We start from the raw sequence: 19,207 nt of genomic DNA, 5'->3' as shown, positions 1-19,207 counted from the left end.
AGCTGTGAGCAACCAGCGTCACAGTGATTAGCAAAATATTAGGCACTCTCCGACTATTCCAAAAAAAGCTTTAGTTTTCTTCAGCATATCAGTGCACATGGTCAGTTCTTATGGTTTGCACGCGTCTGTACATGACATTTTAAGATAAATGCTTTTGGCAGCTTTCTTTACATGATGTTACCGACAAGTGCAGGGGCATGACCGGAAAGATTTCAGGCAACTGCCGAGGGCAAATGGCAAACTCAGAATAGGAAACAAATAATTTTAGGTCGCACCAAACATGCTGGTGAGCACAAAGAATCTTTTGTGAATTAGACTTGTACACCTTACACAAAATAAATAACCGATTACAATTACTTCCTTTAAAATGTAACTGATTGCAGTGGTCAATTACAGCCACAGAAAAGTAACTGAGCAATTACAAAAATGTCATTGATTACTTGCATTACTTTCCTTCACAATTTTATTGCCATAAGACGGTAACACAAGTTTACTCACAACGAACTACTGTGGCTTGCATGGTAGAGAGAAGGCTGGAGGCTTGTGTGATATAGTGTTACACGTTAACTTTCAACAGGAATTATTTTTAAAGTTGTCGTCACTGATTCTTCCACGTTTCCTTGTTAAGAGGTCATCTGCTACACTGAGCAATCAATGCATGCACTGGAGGGAAGGGCGGTATTATAACGTAGGAACACCTTGCACACCAGTTCATAGCTGCGCAGTGCTTCAATGCTAGTGTCCAGGTCCTCTATGAAGCATCGTGCTTCGCTGTTGCCAGCGCTCAGGTAAGCCGTTGCAGGTAACGCCAAGGAAAAGGTGAAAAAGGCTATGTAGGGACCGCCGTCTGACAGGATGAGGGGTCCCTACAGAACGGTCACATATGTTTTGGGACGAGAACTGCCATAGAAGACTGGTTACAACTTGATTTTGGAAATAAAAGTTGAGTACCAGTAATCAATTACGAAAAAATGTAATTAAATTACCCAGAATGTTAGTTTTGAAAAAGTAATCGATTGCTTATAACGCATTACATACAACTCTGTTGTGAACCTATATATATATATATACAGAAAAAGGTGCATGTACACTGCCGTGTGTTTCTACTATGACCTGCAGGTGTCCAGAACGCCTGTCCATTAGCATATACCATTAATTTAAAGGGCCCCTGACAGCCGATTTTTTGTTTGTGACATTTATGTTGCAATAAGTAGGCCTATGTCTTGTAATCACAGAATGACACCGCAAATGCTCCTACGTGATGTCTAATTAATCCTAGCAGCGTTAATTGTGGTCATCTTTAGTGTAGGTTCAAAACGCGCGCCGAAAGAGGATAAGAAACTAGCGCCGCGCCGCGGCGGTCGCGCCTCGGGGCACGCGTGTTGACGTGCGCTCAGTATTGGGTGACGTCAGCCACGCGCTTGTTGAACTGCCAGTTGGAGAACACACACACGGGGAGCTCACGCTGCCTGCCGACCCGTACCGAAGAAGGAGAAGGTGGGAGAAGCAAAGAGCAAACATGTTTCGCAATATACCACAGTGCACCGCGCATATTTCTGTCTGTGACGTCGACAACACTTGCTTTACCTCTGCAACGTCACAAGGGGCCTACGTCTACGTCATACTAGTGGTTATGTTGATAGGAGTTCAAAATTCAGATGAGCACTCAGGCTTACTTTAAAACGAAATGAAAATATCTTAAAGGCAACGGTCGTCACTCATAATTGGTCAGAAGTGCCCCCGTATGCAGGACTATCAAACAACACAAGCATTTCGAGTTTCCAAATTCGGTGTCAGGGGTCCTTTAAGGCATAGGAACATCATCAATACATAGAGTCCAGTATGGGAGTACAAGCATTTATTGCAAGTTAAAAAGTAAAATGAGAATGCAAGCATGAGTGTTCCTATACCCTCTTGCGTGTCCTTTTTGCAGGTGCCACCTGAAAAGAAATGTTATGGTTATACCACCACAAAAGCTATTGTCAGGGCTCATAGCAACGAAGAAAAATATTCAAGGGTTTTAAAGTAAAGTACTTTCAAGGACTTACAGCAACATTTTTTGAGATTGTACAAAAAGACAACACCATCTTTTACAGCATGGAAGCTCATCTTTCAGTGCAGACAAGCAAAAGCAGGTGCATTTTTTTAGACCAATAGTTAGTTTTCGTAGCTTCTTTCTCAGGTCATCTCTTGTTTCTCGCAGGTTTTATTGCACTGCACTATTTTATCCAGATTTCAGTAACCTTCTGCTGGTTTACTTAAACTGATTCACCTCACAATCTAGACGTATTGCACAGACAAAAAAGGGGTTCATTTTAAAACAGTGGACTAGAGGTTAAGTTCCTGAAGCTTTCCCTTCAACTTGTCACCCTTTCTGCAAGCTCCAGTGTTTTCTTTTGCCGTTTTTCTAAAGCTGTTTCACTTGACAATTAAGGTGATGTCTTTTGTGGATTTCACCTGCTCAGCACAGTTGTCGGCACAAGCAGTCAAATCGGCAACTGTTACTTCCAGACTCTTTTTCACCTTGATATCATGTGTCTTTTCTTCAATGTGGCATTTCCGTGATGCCTTTGCATGTTTTATCAAGTTTTTTTGTTTTATTCTCCACATAGGCCCAGTAGCAGATGTGCACGGCTGAGAAAGATCTATGCAACCCCTTTTTTTATTCCGAAGTTCAAGATGCCACTAGCCTTACCATGTTCCCATAATGAATGCAGGATTAGCTTTGGCTGGTGCTGCTGCTGTAACAATGCTACTGCAGTGTGGCCACAGAAATAAACTGGATTAGATGCCTTGGTGGCTGGAGTACGCAGTTGCCAGTCGTTCAGGAGCACAGGCATGGCTAGAAAGGAGGGGGTTCAAGCCCCACACCCCCCTCCAAATTTTCCGAAGTTGTGTGAGTATGTACGTACACACACATACAAACAAAGCGGTTGGACAACCCTCACACCTACACACACACACAAATACTAAACAATATGTGCTCTGTTCATGCAAATATCACTTTTTTAGTTCAAAGCGAACGGTAACCAGTATCTAATAATTTTGAAGCGAATTCAAATAGTAGCAGAGTGCAAATTATAAGCAGCAAAATACCATTTTAGTTTAAAAATTTGCCACACTCAGCCAATATAAGCCCATATAAGATGCTACTAAATATGCTTTTAAAAACTGATTGTGGTGCAGGTAATACGTGCACTTAACAGGAACCTCATGGAGTGAATTTACGGCGTCCAAGCAACAAACTTTCATTTGCAGTACCGGATGTTTTCGCCCAAGGTTGGAGCCGCCAGAAGTGTTAAGCATACAGCGACCTGCCCCAACCAACTGGGAGGCACTTCTGGCTACTGCATTCTGGGATTGATGGCAGTGGCACTGGCGCATTAAGTTTTAATGTTATAGCATTAAAGAGCTTGCTTCGAAGAAATTCCAGTGCCGGCGTCGCTGGTTGTGAGCGAAAAATCAGCGTTGTCCATGCGCAAAAATTCGAGATAGATGCAAATAAAAAATAATAAAAAAATCTTTGGTTCAAGTTGGAATCAAACCCAGGAATTCTGCGTGGCAAGCAGATGTTCTACCACATAGCCACGCCTTCACTCAAAATTGCTTCGCGAGGGGGGGGTGTGTTATGTTATGTAGTGCGAGGACTGTAATTAACACATGTAATATTGCATGGCAGAAGTGTAGAATCACACCAGGGGTCAAAACATGTGAACTGTGCAACGAGTCATTGGCTTAAAGGCCCACCAATAGACCTTTTTCAAGCAATCCCAGAACCCCCCGCGGGCGCGCGAAGCACTATGGGAAAAGTGTGTACGACGAGCCCGCCGGCTGTTCCGTCGCTTGCTCCTCGTTGGCGCCGTGGGAGCACCAAACGAAAAAAACGCTTCGCCGCTGGTTGACTATTATTAAATCCTAAATACTACACATGTCTGAACGCACCTGCATGTATCTCTACGCATGAAATGTGAAAGGAATGATGCAGTCAGTGTAGGTATTACCGAGCGGATGTATACCGGATGGAGCAATTAAGCGGCATGCGAGTTATCATGTGCCGATACATGCAGTCAAAACGTGCTATCGTGAGCAATGTGAGCTGGAACACCGAATTCATATTTATTCAATGATTACTTGTTCACAAGCCGCTATGGCATTTAATGCCATAGCGGCTCGTTATCGGGTTTAACGAAACCGTAGAGAGGTGTTACAGTGTTCAGGTATACAGATGATTATTTGATCTTAATTGAAAAGTCACGCGCTGTACGTAGAAGTGAGCTCATTCTAAAATTCTAAAAACGGGATGGGACTAGAATTCACTTGCGAGATGCCTTGCTCTGATAATTTGCAGTTTCTTGATACATGCTTTCAAGTTTCACTGCGGAGCATGTTTGCGGGCAGTATAGCCAGCGTTCAGCGAAATCGGTGTTTAATATCGCGTCGGCGCATTCGAATATTGTTAAACGAGGAATTGTTATGTCATGATTACGCACGGCATTGGAAAAAAACTTGCGCGCATAAAATAAGCAGTAGTTTCCAGCTGCAAAGTGATCAAAGAGGCGGGATATCCTACGTATCGTTGTATCAGTTTGCAAGAATCTGTTCGCATGGCAAAGAAAGATTAACACGGACGTCCTCCATCCGTATATAATGAAGAAACTAGAAATATTGCAGTTATTCCACATATGTATAGGATGTCGCATGGCCTGAAGAACGTAGGGAAGCGATGTGGGGGTGAAGGTTCTGTTTGCTGCCCCAAATAAGCTTAGTCGCATAAGGTCGCAGGGGTCTGCTGTGGGCAAAGAAAAATGCGGTCAGAGGCATGCCAATTGTTTTGTAAATTGTGTAGGAGTTAACCGCAAATTTCTCTTTCTTGTGTCTACATGTACATCGGCCAGACTGGTCGATTAATACGCGACTCAGCGAGCATCAAAATTCATTGAATGGAGCCGTCTCATCTCGCACCGCTATGTCAGTCAGGAAAATGTAATCCCATCTTCGAAAGCACAGTAACTTTGTATACCATCAACCTAATCAGACAACACGAGAAATTTTGGGGGCATGTCATGTCACAAATAACGCCACACTTTGTGTCACTCAACCTTCTCAGTCGTTACAAGACAAGGAATTCAACTTTGTTAATCGACTGTAAGCACGCGCCTTGGTTGTTTGACTTTTTGTGCCTCTTTATGACACGCGCGAGGCGCTCCCATTTTTGTATATATGTTTTTTTTCACGCGTGCAATAAACTTTCAGTTGTGTGTGAGCGCTGGTTTGTGCGTTTCCTTCCTTGTACTGCTCCTTTCTTTTTTCGCTCTAAGTATTATTCCAACCTGTAGTTATAGCACCAACGAATGTTAGTAAGCACTTATCGTTCTTTACATATATGGTGCAAGTGACGCAATGAATGTATCTCATTTCCCCAAATGCCGACTACACTTTCTAGTGTACTCTTTAAAATATCATAACCTCACACTGTGTTCGTCGACACTGTCGATGGACGTTGACTCTAAATGCATCCGCGAATCATAGACCGCTCCTACACTTCATAGGCAACCGAGTTGTATTTTTTTTTTTCATTTATGCCGTAAGCTGCACTGTCACACACAAAAAAAGAGAGAGAGAGAGAGAAATGACGCTTCTGAGCCGCTCAACTGGTCCAACAGTGGGAGAGACTGAAATCGTCGAGAGGCCGTCGCAGTTAAATACTGAAGTTCGTGATTGAATTGCACAGTAACATGTTGCACCTTGCCAAATTCACTATGTCTAAGAAGTCCTGGCACGGCGCAAGCGGAAAGCTACAGCGCGAGGCCCGCGCGCTCGTCGAGGCGGCTGCTGCGGTATGCTGCGGCCATAGCCTCCTCTATGCTGCGGCGTACACACATTTCCCATGACCGCTTGCGCGCCCGTTGGTGGCGCTCGTGTGCTTGAAAAAGGTCTATTACAAAGCACACAGGCGTAATTAATTATCATTATAAACAACAGCATCAACATGTGCAGCTGCACCTACGCACGTGTTGCCTTACGGACGCGAGCGGGTACCTTGCCAACTCGCAAAAGGAAGAATTATGTCGTAGTGGGCACATCGAAACTGTACTTACAGTAGGCATTCAAAGATAGTTTGAAAGGACCAATTTACAGGCGCACAGAGGTTCCTTTCCTTGCAGCACGGTTTAGGTGTCCACCGAGAAGCAAGGCAGGCTAGCGATTGAGAAAGCAATGCGAACAGGGTTCGATTACGCTACCACATTCTACTCCTGAAGGCGAAGCTCTAGTGCCCTCCAAGTTTTCTGATCGTTTGTGTACTCTCATGTTTTCTTTCCGTTTCTTTTCGACAACCACAACAGTTTTACCACATGAAGTTAACATGCAAGTACGGTTTGTCCACCAGTGCGTGCCATGACTCGTGGCAAATGGGCTGAACAGGCAATTGCCACGTAATATTGGCATAGTAGGCTGCCCACATTGATGGCGGCTTGATCGTGCTCGCCACTGGACAATCAGCATGAGGGGTGGTGCAGGGAAAATGTGGTGGCGCATCTTGGTGAATTCTTTTATATATGAACTATGTTGCAGAAATTCGCGTCATGAGGATCAGCGTGGCTTTGCGGCAGTGCAGAATTCCCCTGAATAAGTGGTTCCACGGCATAGCAGCCCCACACTGCAGTGAAACCATCTTTTTAGGTGGGTTACATGTGATAGAATACGTATATTCATTCCAGTATTCAAAGCACCAAATATTCACAAAAGACTATTCAAAAGGCATCTACTAAAAACTGATTTAATGGAAACTTACTGACGAAATCCAAGGATATTTAAGGGCCTTGAAAATGTTATTTTAAATTTCCTGGGTTTTCAAGGAATGTCATGAACCCTGTATTGTGCATCATTTATGTAAAAGTGAACACAGTACATTTTTTTATAACGTGGTTGACTGCTATAAGATAAAGCGCTAAAGCCCCAAGATGCACTTTTCAGGCGAGCACAGGAAGATGTAGCAAAGGTACGGAATGCTTTGTAAACTCGCAACAACACACATTGTAGAAGCCAGAAGGAAATATCAATTGAGTTATACTTGAATAGCTTTCAAAGCAGTGTACACAGAAGAGGTGCAGCTAGCATTGCTTTTGCAAGCAAACCTTCACATATTTAAAGAATAAAAGGTTTTTGTGCATGCATTGCATTCTCACCTCTTCAGGTTGCCCAGTCTTCAATGCCTTAGCAGCAGAGCCCTCCTCGTCAACTGCGAGAATTGAGTGAATCAGATTTACCTCAATATCATGTGTACAACATTCCATACTTACAAATTTTACAGCTCAATGACATTACAGCATGCAGCCAAATCGTTGCCTCGCATCAGTTAATATATGAAAGTTGAGCACCTGTGCTACCACCAGGACAAGAGAGGCCAAGTCAAATTCTGGTGAAGCTTGTTGATGTAAAGAATACTGGAAAATGCTACACATGGCTAAAGCAACCGGTGTCTAGCCACATATTAACAAGTTCCAGAAGATCAACTATCAAGCACTAAAATAGTCAAGCTAACCAGATAACAAATCAAAGACATATATTGCAGGGGTGGAAGCAGACTCCAATGTTTCTGAGCAGGGCTGGGCGCAGCAAAATGACAGTTTTGGAGCAACAAACTTGTAGTTTTGTAGCAGAGAAAGTGAGTATTGGAGCCGTTGAGATCCTAAGAACATTTAAATTGGCAAACTCTTACTTTCAACAAATACAAATGCTAAGAGAGAAAAGTTTATGCACAAAGGGAAAATTTCTATGAAAAATTCTATGCTCTTCCTGCCTAGTGACTAGAAAAAGAAATCTGATCAATCTGGAGCTGTAGGGACCTTAAATTGCAGTACAACCTCTAGTAACCAGATCGAAAGCATAATGCAAAAGCAATAAAATTCTATGTATTGAGCGTAAGAGTCATGAAATGCATAGCAAAAGCAAGTAGTCACACTACTGGTTTAACCAAAGTCTTCAAAGTAGCCTAACTAACACTGCTAACAAAATGAAACTTCACTTTTTTATTGATTAGTTTGATTTGATCTGGCACACTTGCATACCCTGCCAACTCTCCCGATTTACCCAGAAGGCTCCCAAATCCTGACCAATCCTGCAGATTGTATGGGCATAGCCATAAATCTCCCGAAAAAAACAGCTCTAACCCCACCGCGATAAAGCAAATAATAACGACAAAGGACAGCGGTTCCAGAAATTTCTGGCCTTGAGGAATCCCAGAAGCTTTGCACAGGGGCCGAGGGACCCTCCCTTCTTTCCACCGATATAAAGGGAGAGAAGTGGGCGCATCTGGTTATGCCTTCATTCAAAGTACCCTTGCCATCGCGTCTGCGAGTGGCATTTGTTATTTATAGGTTTGGTGTGTTATCTTTCTCAGTGAACAACTTGCGATAACACAGACAAGTGTTTTTTTCCAGCGACATGCTTCAGCGCACACATATCATATGGCTGCCGTTTTATGCACAACACAAACAGTATCCTCATGCAAACGAAGTGTCATTCGCAAAGAAACATTAGTTTTCGCACTTTCAACTGCGGTGCAGAACGGCCAAGTCAACTTTGCCGCACCACATAAGTGTCACGCGAAAAAGCGTACTAAAGGTGTTGCGTCTTGAGACGTATGGACACGTGAGAAACACCAAATACATTTAATAACGGATTAAGCGGTCATGCCGACGCAGCGGCACAGCGCAGTCGGCCAGCGACATCTTTGGAAGGAGGGAGTCCAGTGAGACAAAACAGGGGGTTGGCCGATCTTGGTTGTGTGGTGCCCTCTGGATGGTAGTGCGGCCACCAGCGCCCGTGCAGCTGCTATTTTTACCCACAGATGGCGACACCTGCTCAAGTCACTACACAACAAAAGGTGTAAAGGGGCCACTAGTTGTCACAGGACATAGCAATTCCCCCCCTTTATTACACATGCAAGAATGCGCCGTATAATTACGAGTTCCATTATAATTGCCAATGTCTAAAAACTTGACTGACAATTATTCACAGCTGTCTATCACATCGCTGCAGCCCCGAGAAACAGTAAATGAAAAACCTGCTATCACAAGAATATGAGGGTGATACAAGAAGGTGGCAACCTGCTTGTACCACCCTCAAGAAAATTACCTGGAAATTGACAGAATGTTCAACGAAGAAGAGGAGACAATGAGCTTGAAAGCTTTTCCTTTTGTGTGTGGCATTTCGCAGTTCACTTAGGGTGACCCTTAAAGGGCATTTCATAACATTTGAGCATTGTAAAGAGACAAGCATGGTGTATAGGTCGTATGTTGATGATCATGGCTAGAAAGTATCAAACTGCTCCATGGTGCAACAAAGCCCAATTTATCAAACGAAAACCTGTTAGCACTTCCTAACGACGGATTCTCAGTTACTGCAGGAGTCAAGGGCACACACAAACACCTCTGCATGAGACACAGTGCCTGCAATGTCGTCGACTTTGACCAATCATCGAATGCAAAAAGCATGAAAATGGAAACAAATCTCACAGCAAAAAGACAGAGAAAAAAGGGAAAAGAAGAAGGCAGAACATTATGATGCAAAAGTGGCCAAGCTTCTCTGCTGATCAGTCAGAGAAGGCAGAAAATGAATGCTGCTTGCAGATACTAGTCAAGGTAAAGGAGTGAGTGCCCACTTTGGCAGTGAAACTCTACTCCTTGAACCATGGCAAAACAACTTTTCAAGTTCTACCTCCAATGTACAACCAAAAGATCTGAAAAGGCCTGGTGAGGAGCACTTTAAAGAGGGCTTAAATGAAAACAATATTTTATTGGTGGATTAGAGTACGGTTCCTCATAGTTATCCCTCGTTTCGCTGTGCTTAATCAGACAATAATAATAAAGGAATATTACACACCTCTGCACATAAGATCTATAACGAGGCTTTATGACGCTGTGGTAAGGCAAATCGTATCCGTAATGTGTGACACAGCACAGTACAAGCGCTCATAGGAATAGATGTCATTAAAGTACAACATGTTTGAACTTTAGTGCCGTCACATTATATACTGCACTGCAAAAAATATCACATTGTGCACTTTTTAACTTAAGCCACAAAGCACACATACAAATTTTTTTTCAGTTGCACAATACTTATTACTAACAATGTTAGGTTGTAAGCAAAGAAACTGAATAAATTTTACCTTCATTAACCACTCAGGCTCGCAAGACTTTTGTAGGTCAAATACGGCTAACTAACTGTAAAAAATTTTTTATTTGATTTTAGAGCCTATGAATCCATGCCGACTGAAAATGCAAGGCCCGTCAAAATTGCCATCGCTGTTCAATTGTTCCCGCATACATATACAGTGTAGCCTATTTATAACGAACCCACTTACAGCGAAATACATAGGAGTTATAATGAAGTGATCTTGCTTTCCAGTTCTAATTTCCGCATTTTCAATGCCTTTTAAGTCCAGTTTTAACGAAGTAACTAAACGCAACTTGGCGGATATAGCGAAGCATTTTTTTTCGAGAAAAACAAAAAAATTTTTCCATCAAATACCATTTTGAGCTTTCGTGTGGATCAAAAAGGCCGAAAAACCGCCAATTCTTGGCTCCTGGCAACCTCCTCCGGCATCGTTTGCCATTTCGCTCCGCTTGGCTCCTTGCGAAATCTTGCTTCACCTCATCACACAGTCGCCCGGTCGCAGTCTCCAAAACAAGCGAACACTTCCTATTCTTTTTTCCAGTGCCAGGCAGGCAAACCGTCGGGTAAAAGGTTGTTGGTATCTGACCTCGTCACACTGAGCCTCCCAGTTTGTTTCACAAGAAAGCCGCCCCACGCTTTGGGCCACCCCAATTCAGTTCCGCTTGTAGTGCCTCATCGTGGTAAAAAAGTCAAGCAAGTAGGTGTGCTCCTAAATTGCTTTTTCTCCACGGCGCAGCGCCACTATGTAAGCCTACCTAAGCCTGCCATGCCTGCCTGCGCTAACAAAACAGTACAATCGTACATCCTGAAAAGAGAACAGCAGAATCAGTCGTGTGCTCATGCTGTCTCAGTTCACAGATGAAAAGCGGCTCATCGCAGCGTGCTTGGACTTTCCCGCGGTAAGACCTTGGCCTGCCCTGTGCACCGACGAATTTTTCAATGATGTCATGTCCAGTGATACCCGGAATGTCCACCTCATCCACGACCAAACGAAAGGTGCTCTCTCTCAGAGTGAAACGCGCCATTTTGGATGAAATTCGCCAGAAAAACAAGACCAACATTGCGCGGAAGCATGGAATAACCCAGTCGACTTTGGCGACTATCATAAAGAATGCAAGCGAAATTGATGCTGTTTTGGATGACGACGTTAGCAGCGGTGAGTGGAAGCGGATCTGCGCTGCCGCTTACGGCCATGTAGAAGTGGCGCTCTACAAATGGCTTGTAGATGCTCGCACAAAGAACGTCCCACTCAGTGGGCCAATCCTGCTAGCGCAGACCAAACATTTGGGGTTTGTTCTCGGCCACGAGAACTTCAACCCAGGCAACGGATGGTTGCAGTCATTTAAAGGGACACTAAAGGCAAATAACAATTTTTGTCAGAGTGAAAGCTCAATGTATGACAACGTCTAAAACGGCAATATTATCAACAGCAGTGCCCTACTTACCGAGAAATTAAACTAAATGTATCACACGATGAGCGCCACGAGTGGCACATTTTGGAAATGATCCCGATGAGGTGAGAGAGTTCGACTACAATTAATCACTCGTAATCAAACTAGCTGCAATAAAAAAAAAGAACCTTCCATGCATCAAGAGACGTAATGAAATGCTGCTTATTCATTTCTGTTTGATTCATGGAAAAAAGAACCTCTTTGGCATTGCCACGGGGAACGGCGCGCGTGGTTCAAAAGTTCCATTTTCGCCGAACTGCGCTTCGCCTGGCGCCATGCTTCGCTCACACGGTCGCGTCTCAGTGGTAGTTTCGGTATCGCGCACTGCCGAGTGTGTTTTGCACGCTCGTGAAAGTCGCCCTGACAGAAAGTTCAACGAAAAGGCCGCGTGCATGTGATGTTGCCGGATGCCCAATTGGTGCACGTCGCCAGTGCACGCCGCCGCGCAGTAAAGGCGGGCAACGTTGGGTGCGGCAGCAGTGACGTGAGAAAGACTGCTTTCAGGCAGGTGATTTGTTTGAAGTGCGCTAACGCGATGCGGACCACTAAAACGTGATTTTATTTCAAAATAAGCATTTCCTTGGTGCAAAAGTAGCACTACGAGGTTTCTGGACCGTTACATCAAAAATCAACGTTGACTTAATATTTGCCTTTGTGTCCCTTTAAAGACCGCTATGGCATCACGTACAAAAGCATTGTCGGTGAAGCTGCATCCATTGACGAGGATGGTCTCCAGCGTTGGATGGAAAAGCACAGAGGCCACATTCTTGAGACATACGCCAAGAGGGATATCTACAACGCAGACGAAACGGGGCTAATTTTTCAGTTACTTCCAGCAAAAACTCTTGTGGTGACTGATAAATGCGTGGGAGAAAAGAACAGCAAGAATCGCATCAGGGTGTTGGCGTGCGCGAACATGGATGGCTCAGACAAGCGGCCCCTATTGGTCATTGGCAAGCCTAAGAAGCAGCAGGGCTTTGCCAAGGTGCTGTCAATGCCAGTAGCGTATACGAACACCAAGGGATGGATGTCGGGGGACATTTTCCATAAGTGGCTCACTGACTTTGACAAGGAGATGAGCGCAAAGAAGCGCAAGGTGCTGCTGCTGCTGGACAATTGCAGCGCACACCATGTCAACGCTCATCTAAGCGCTGTCGAGGTCTTTTTCCAGCCTCCAAACAAAACACAACCGCAACGATGCAGACGATAGACAAGGAAGTGATCGCCAACTTTAAGGTCCATTATCGCGGCCGTGTCATCAAGCGTCTGCTTATCGACATCCAAACAGCTGACAGCTCAGCTGACTTGAAGGTGCCGCTGGTAAAGGCGATATTTTTCGCAAGTGGAGCCTGGAGGGATGTGAAGTCTCAGACAATACTTCACTGCTTCCAGAAAGCGGGTTTCTCGCGGGACAGCAGCGCTACCGGAGAAGAAACAGCAGCAGTTGATATCGATGCAGTTGCAGCAGGTGATGCCGCGGCAGTGACAAGCTTAAGGCAGCTTTGGGAGTCCGCGGGCAATGCACGCCTTGTCCCAAGAGGGCTGGATTATATGGACTTTGCCCTAGCGGATGAAGACCTCGTCACAACTGAGGAGCTCACCACCACAAGTGTTCCAGAAAAAGAAACAATTGCCGATAGCAGTTCCTCGGACCCGGAAGGTGACGACATCGGTGCACTTTAGCCAGTCACCACTGGAGCAGCTCTCGCAGCTAACGACTTGCTGCTTATGTACCCGAGTCCCGAACCAGACGTTTGCAATCTGTTGGACAGCGTTGAGGCCGCTGTTCTAAAACGCGGCGCTCGCGAAATGCGTGCAGGGGACCCTCAACCACTTCTTCCAGAGGGTGTAAATAAAATTTTCTACTTGGTCTGCATGATGTCTGAATTTTTTTAGTCCAGATATAGCGAAAAAGCGGTTACAGCGAAGGAATTTCTGATTCCCACAAACTTCGATATAACCGGGCTACAATGTACAGCATTGTGCACTTATAAGTACCATTTAAGCACTTCCACACAGGTTGCCACCAAAAAACTCCCTCAATAGGCTTATGAAGCTTACAGAGGCTTAAATATCATCAGGGTTTCACCCAACTGGCTTTGGCAGTTGTGCAGGTAGCTTTATTGATTTGCACAAACTCTGCGACATTAATAATTGTTGGGATTCTACATCCCAAAACCACAATATGATTACGAGGGATGCTGTAGTGGAGGGCTCTGGAAATTTTGAATGCCCGGTGTTCTTTAACGTGGACCTAAATCTAAGTACATGGACCTCAAGCATTTCTCCTCCATTGAAATGCTCAACGACACTGATGTCATATGAAAGATTTCTGCTCGCACAAGCTTGATATACCAGAACAGAATGGTAGAAAAAGGCAAATGCTAAACTAATAAAGCAACCAACTCCTGAAATTGTGACATACATGATGTCCACTACTCCATTCACAAAAGGGTAGTAAAAGTACCATGCAATATAACCATGCCTTCGACAGAAACAAACACAGGCTGCATCTTGAATAACTCCCTCCTCTTGACTATTCATTAAAATCACAAAGTATGCCTAACTGCCGATTCTGACAACAGCCGCAGGACAATACACACATCAATAACATTATTATTGCTGTCTACATATAGTACATGTGTCAATACGATGAAAAGGGATTGACTGTGTCAAGGTTTTAAAGAAATGCTACTCACCATGCGTACTTTCCACTGCTTTGGCACGCCTTCCTCTAGTCTTTTTTGGAGCAACCTCCACCATGGCATGGTCAATCAAAGTGGCAGTCGCTTCAACAGCCTTACGCTTGCTTCTTCGTACCATTGCTTCATCTGTGTGTGAAGCATCGCTTGCTAGAGCCTCGTCATGCGGTTCTTGCTTTGATGCGGCAACACGGCGTAATCTCGTGCTCTTAGAGGAGATGCCCACTTTTTCGCTCAGCTCTTCAGCACCATTATCCTGCAATACGTCCATAGGAGGAGCTACTTGCTTTGGCAGACGGCCCCTTTTCTTTTTAATAGTGCCACCATCGTCTTCAGCAGTGCTTAGCTGAGTTTCTGTACCATCCTCTTGGGAGGTAAACGCACGCTTTCCTCGACCTTTCCGTGTGGTAGTCGTCGGTGGAGGTGCGACCACCTCATCCTTGACCTCTTGCGCAGGCGAAAAAGTCTCGGTGGGCTCACAATTTTGATCTTTTCTGCCCTGCTTGATGGCACGCTTTCTCTGGACCTGCACTGGACTTTGAGTTGGTTCCTTTTCTGACGAAACCACGTTTTCTGCCAGCAGTTCCACTGATGAACTTGGGACCTCCTCTTCATGCACTTTCTTGGGTGCCTGTGTACGTTTAGCTCTAGTTTTCTTCGGTTGTGGCTGCTCTACAGTCTCCTGCTTTAAGACATTGGTGTCCACCTTACTTGAAGCGACGGTACGATATGACCTTGTGCTTCTTGCAGGCCTGGTAGAATCCTCTAATGCAACATTTACATTGTTAATCTCTGCTGAAGTCTCCTTTTCTTCGTTGATTTTTCCGGACGCTGGTGTTTCCTTAGGTCCCACAGTATTCGAACTCTTCCTTGTGTCGAGCTCAAGATGTTCATTTGTGGCTTTTGAAACTGGTTTACGCTTAGCTTTGGATGAACTTGGAGTAGCCCCGTCCTCCGACTTTGGCACATCTTCATCTGTGCACTTTAGAGCTGGCATGCGGCGAGAACGGGCACTCCTGATGGTGGTCTGCTCCCCAGCAACATCTGGAGTTCCATGTTCAAACGGCAGCAGTGCCTCCAGCTCTTGTTCCGGTGCTTGATCCTGGTCATTCACATTTCTTGATGCTGGTTTGCGCCTGGACTTCCCAGCTTTCAACTTTGGAGTGTCTGTTGTTTCACTCTCCATGACATCTTCATCAACCTTACTTGAGGCTACTGTCCGCTTAGATCTTGACCTGCTTGTTGTACCAACCGCCTCGTGCTCCACTGCATCTAAGTGTACGTCTTTTGAGGCTGGTGTGCCACTAGCTCTTGCACTCTTCATTATGACAGAACCCACTGTATCATCTGTATCATTTGAAGCCACACATTCAGATTGCAACTTCACTGCTTCATGCCGTGTGTCATCGTCCTCTTCTCTCACTTTGCCTGAGGCTTGCTTCTGTTTCGTTCCTGAAACTTTTGAGGACTTCGGAGTACCAACTACTACTTGTTTCTGTGCCTTGTTTGCCTTCCCTGATGATGGTATTTGCTTATCTTCTAATATCAGCTCCGACTCTGAGGTAGCTGCAGAGACTTTCATTGATGCCAGTGTGCAGCTAGACCTACCCCTTGCAGGCCTGACAGCCTCTTCCACTGCAACATCACTAGTGTTTGAGACATTGTTTGATAATGGCTTGTGAGCTGTCTCCTGTCGAGAAACATCCACTTCTTTATGCAAGCTGGCTGAACCTGGTGTACGCTTAGCTCTCTTGATTGGAGAACCTGCAGCCTTCTGCCCTGTGGTCACGTCATTTTGCTCCCCTACAAATGGCACTTGTTCATCAACTGAAAAACTTGTGCTAGGTGTAACTGCTGTTTTCTCCAGTGTCATCTCTTCATCTGTCTTCAATGTTGCCGTGCAGCTAGATCTAGCACTCCTTCGCCCAACGAACTTTTCTGCAGTAACATCTTCTGAAACGATATGCTTGGATGGGGAACTGCCAGCTATCTCCTGTGCTGGGGCCTTTTTCTCGAAATTAACTTCACTTGAAGCTGGTGTCCGCTTAGTCCTTGACGCTCTACGAGAGTGCTGACTGTCTAGCACATCTTGCTTTGTTATCTCTTCAACTTGTTGCTTGGCAGTCTCTTCAGTTGTATTCCGAGATCCCGTTGTGCGCTTCACTGTTGTATTCAGTACAACTGGACTAAGTGCATCCTGCTCTAGCACCTCTGCACTTGCTTCCTTTGAGACTGGTGTGTTGGTGAATCTCCCACGTCTTGCCTTGACAGGGCCCTCCAATGTAGCAGTTAAACTGTCAGGTGTTACAACTTTAGATGGAGACATGCCTCCAGTCTTACGCTGTGGGGTTTTTTTGTTCACAATGGTTGTAACTGGTGTCTGTGTCACTTTAGCAGCTCTGAAGGGCTTTGGACTTTCCATCATATGTTGTTTTGTAGTTGCTGCGTCCACGGAGACTGATGTGCGCGCAGCTCTTGAAGTACCCTCAGTGCTTGGTGTGCTGACTATGTCTTGCTCTAGTGTTTCTGCACTTGGCTTTTCTGATGCAATCGTGTGGCTCAACCTTACACTTCTCTTCCTGACAGACCCGTCCAAACCAACACTCGTACTGTCTGAAGTTGCAAGTGCCGGAGACATTCTGCCTCTTGTCCTCTCTTCAGTTGCCTTTTCCTCTTGATTCGTTGGTATTTTCTGAGCTCCTGAAGTTTTGGAAGTCAACAAATCCTCATTGGATACTGGCACGTATTCAGCTACTGAAATATTCAGAGTCTCCGGTGTGCTCCCAGCTTTTTGTGGTACTTCTGCACTGGCTTTCTTTGAGGCCGGTGTGCGACTGGTTCGTGACTGTTTCTTCTTGGTAGGCTCTGCCACAGCAACGTCCGTACCACCAACAGTGACATGTTTGGATGGTGATGGGCTCCATGACTCCTTTTCCAGGTGTTCCACTTCTTTATTCACTTTCTTGGAAGCAGGTGTACGTTTAGCTCTTGAAGAACTCAAAGCGTTTGGTGTGCTGTCAATGTCCTGCTCCGGCACTTCAGTCCTGACAGACTCTTCCAGAGCATCATGCATACCGTCTGAAGGAGACTTTGGCTCAGCAGCCTCATCATTTTGCTGCACCTTCTTTGAGGCTGGAGTCCGCTTTGCTCCTGATGTTCTGACGGACTGTGGCATACATACTGCATCTTCATTTGCCTCATCCATCCCTTTCACAACAGGTGTGGTACAGTTTGCTTTTAAACAATTGAAAGTACCTGGAGTGCCAGCATTATCCTGCTCCAGCATTGTCATATTTGCTTCCTTTGATGACTGTGTACAGCTGGGCCTCGCACTTCTTGTCTTAGCAGACTCATACAAGGAAGCAACCATGATGTCTGGATTGGATTGTCTGAATGAAGACGTTTCCATCATCTCCTGCTCCGCAGCCTTCCGGTTTGCCTTGTTTGAAGCTGGTGTTTGCTTATAGACTGAAACTCGTTTGGAGTGTGGGGTGTTCACCACCTCTTTCTTTGCAGATACTGATGTAGACGTCCCTGATGAAATATTCAGAGCATCTGGCATGCGACTGGATCTTCTTGTCTTCACAGAGTTGCCTACAGCAACATCCGTACAATCTGAGGTCAAATGGTTTGTTGGGGATGCACATACTGCCTGCTGCTCAAAGTCCTCTACTTCCGGTGAGGCAACTGTTTCCTTGGGTCCCGAGATGTTGAAGGTCACTGAAGTGTCCATCCCACTATTATGCTTTTGGCCCCCTCTGCTTGTCATCTTCAAAGCTGGAGATTGCTTGAATTTCGAGGCAGTTGAGCTGTTTGGCCTGCCTGCAGCTACCTGCTCTGGAGTGTCAAAGTGGGTCACATTGGAGATAGGTGTGCGGCTGGATCTTGTGCTTCTCGACCCAAATGACTCCTCCAAAGCAGCTTCGCCGTTTGCCAGCGTCTGTCCATTAGTTGTGTCACCTGTCACCTGTTGTGGGTCCATTCCATACATGACATCAGAAACTTCAGTCAGTTTATTCTCCTCGGGGAACTTTCCGCTCGGTCTGCTAGAAGCTGGCGTTCGTGAAGCCGACACACGGCCAGATCTAGCCCTCCTTGCATAGGCAACAGGTTCTCCCATTGCAACATGTGTGTCATTTGAGCTCTCATCCTTAAAAGAGATATGCATGCAGTACCTTGTTCTTTTTCATTCACATGGCTTGCAGCTGGTGCTCCCTCCTTTGTTCCAAAAACATTCACAGACTTCGGGGTGCCTGACATCTCTTGCTTTGCGGTTTCTTTGTTCGCCTTCTTCAAAGCTGGTGTCCGCTTAGACCTTGAAGCATTTAGACTGGTAGGTGTGCCAACAGGCTCGGGATCTCCTGCAGTCGCATTCACTGATGTGGAAGCGCCGCCAGACCTAAACGAATTCTCCTGAGAAACATCCATACTGCCTGTACTGACCTTCGCTGGTAGTGACATGTCCAAGGTTTCTCGCTCTGGGGCTTCCTCTTCCTTTGCCTTCTTTAAAGCAGGAGTTCGCTTAGTGCCTGAAACTTTCAGAGACTGCACAGTAGCTACATCTGCCCATTTTCCAGTCTCTTCATCTGACGTTTTAGATGCAGAAGTGCGTTTAGTTCTTGAAGCATTCAGAGCATTTGGCGCGCCAAGCACATTGCAATCTGGTACCTCGGCATTCACTTTTTTTGATGCTGGTGTGCGGCTGGACTTGGCATCCATCATGCTTCGTGAACTTGTACGTCTGGACGATGACGTGTCAACAGTCTCGAGCTCCTGCACCTCATTCTGTTCAGACATCCTTGTTGAAGCAGTAGATCGTCTTCTTCCAGAGGTGTGTAGCAAGCTGGTCTCTGTGGCTGGTGAAGCACACACAGA

General features: G+C 45.4%; 1 protein-coding gene across 1 annotated transcript; it reads right to left on the bottom strand.

The window, feature by feature from the left end:
- Positions 1-1,836: 1,836 nt before the first annotated feature.
- Positions 1,837-18,315, bottom strand: LOC119379062 (mucin-4). Its single transcript, XM_037648212.2, has 3 exons — positions 14,330-18,315; positions 7,188-7,240; positions 1,837-1,940 (listed from the first exon to the last, which is right to left on the bottom strand). The coding sequence occupies exons 1-3, from the start codon at positions 18,312-18,314 to the stop codon at positions 1,905-1,907; spliced, it is 4,074 nt and encodes a 1,357-aa protein (XP_037504140.2). The 5' UTR covers position 18,315; the 3' UTR covers positions 1,837-1,904.
- Positions 18,316-19,207: the final 892 nt, after the last annotated feature.

Source organism: Rhipicephalus sanguineus, chromosome 1 (genome assembly GCF_013339695.2).
Source record: "Rhipicephalus sanguineus isolate Rsan-2018 chromosome 1, BIME_Rsan_1.4, whole genome shotgun sequence".
Lineage (NCBI taxonomy): Eukaryota > Metazoa > Arthropoda > Arachnida > Ixodida > Ixodidae > Rhipicephalus > Rhipicephalus sanguineus.
The sequence above is the reverse complement of the archived record's forward strand: the minus strand, read 5'-3'. Positions and strand labels throughout refer to the sequence as shown.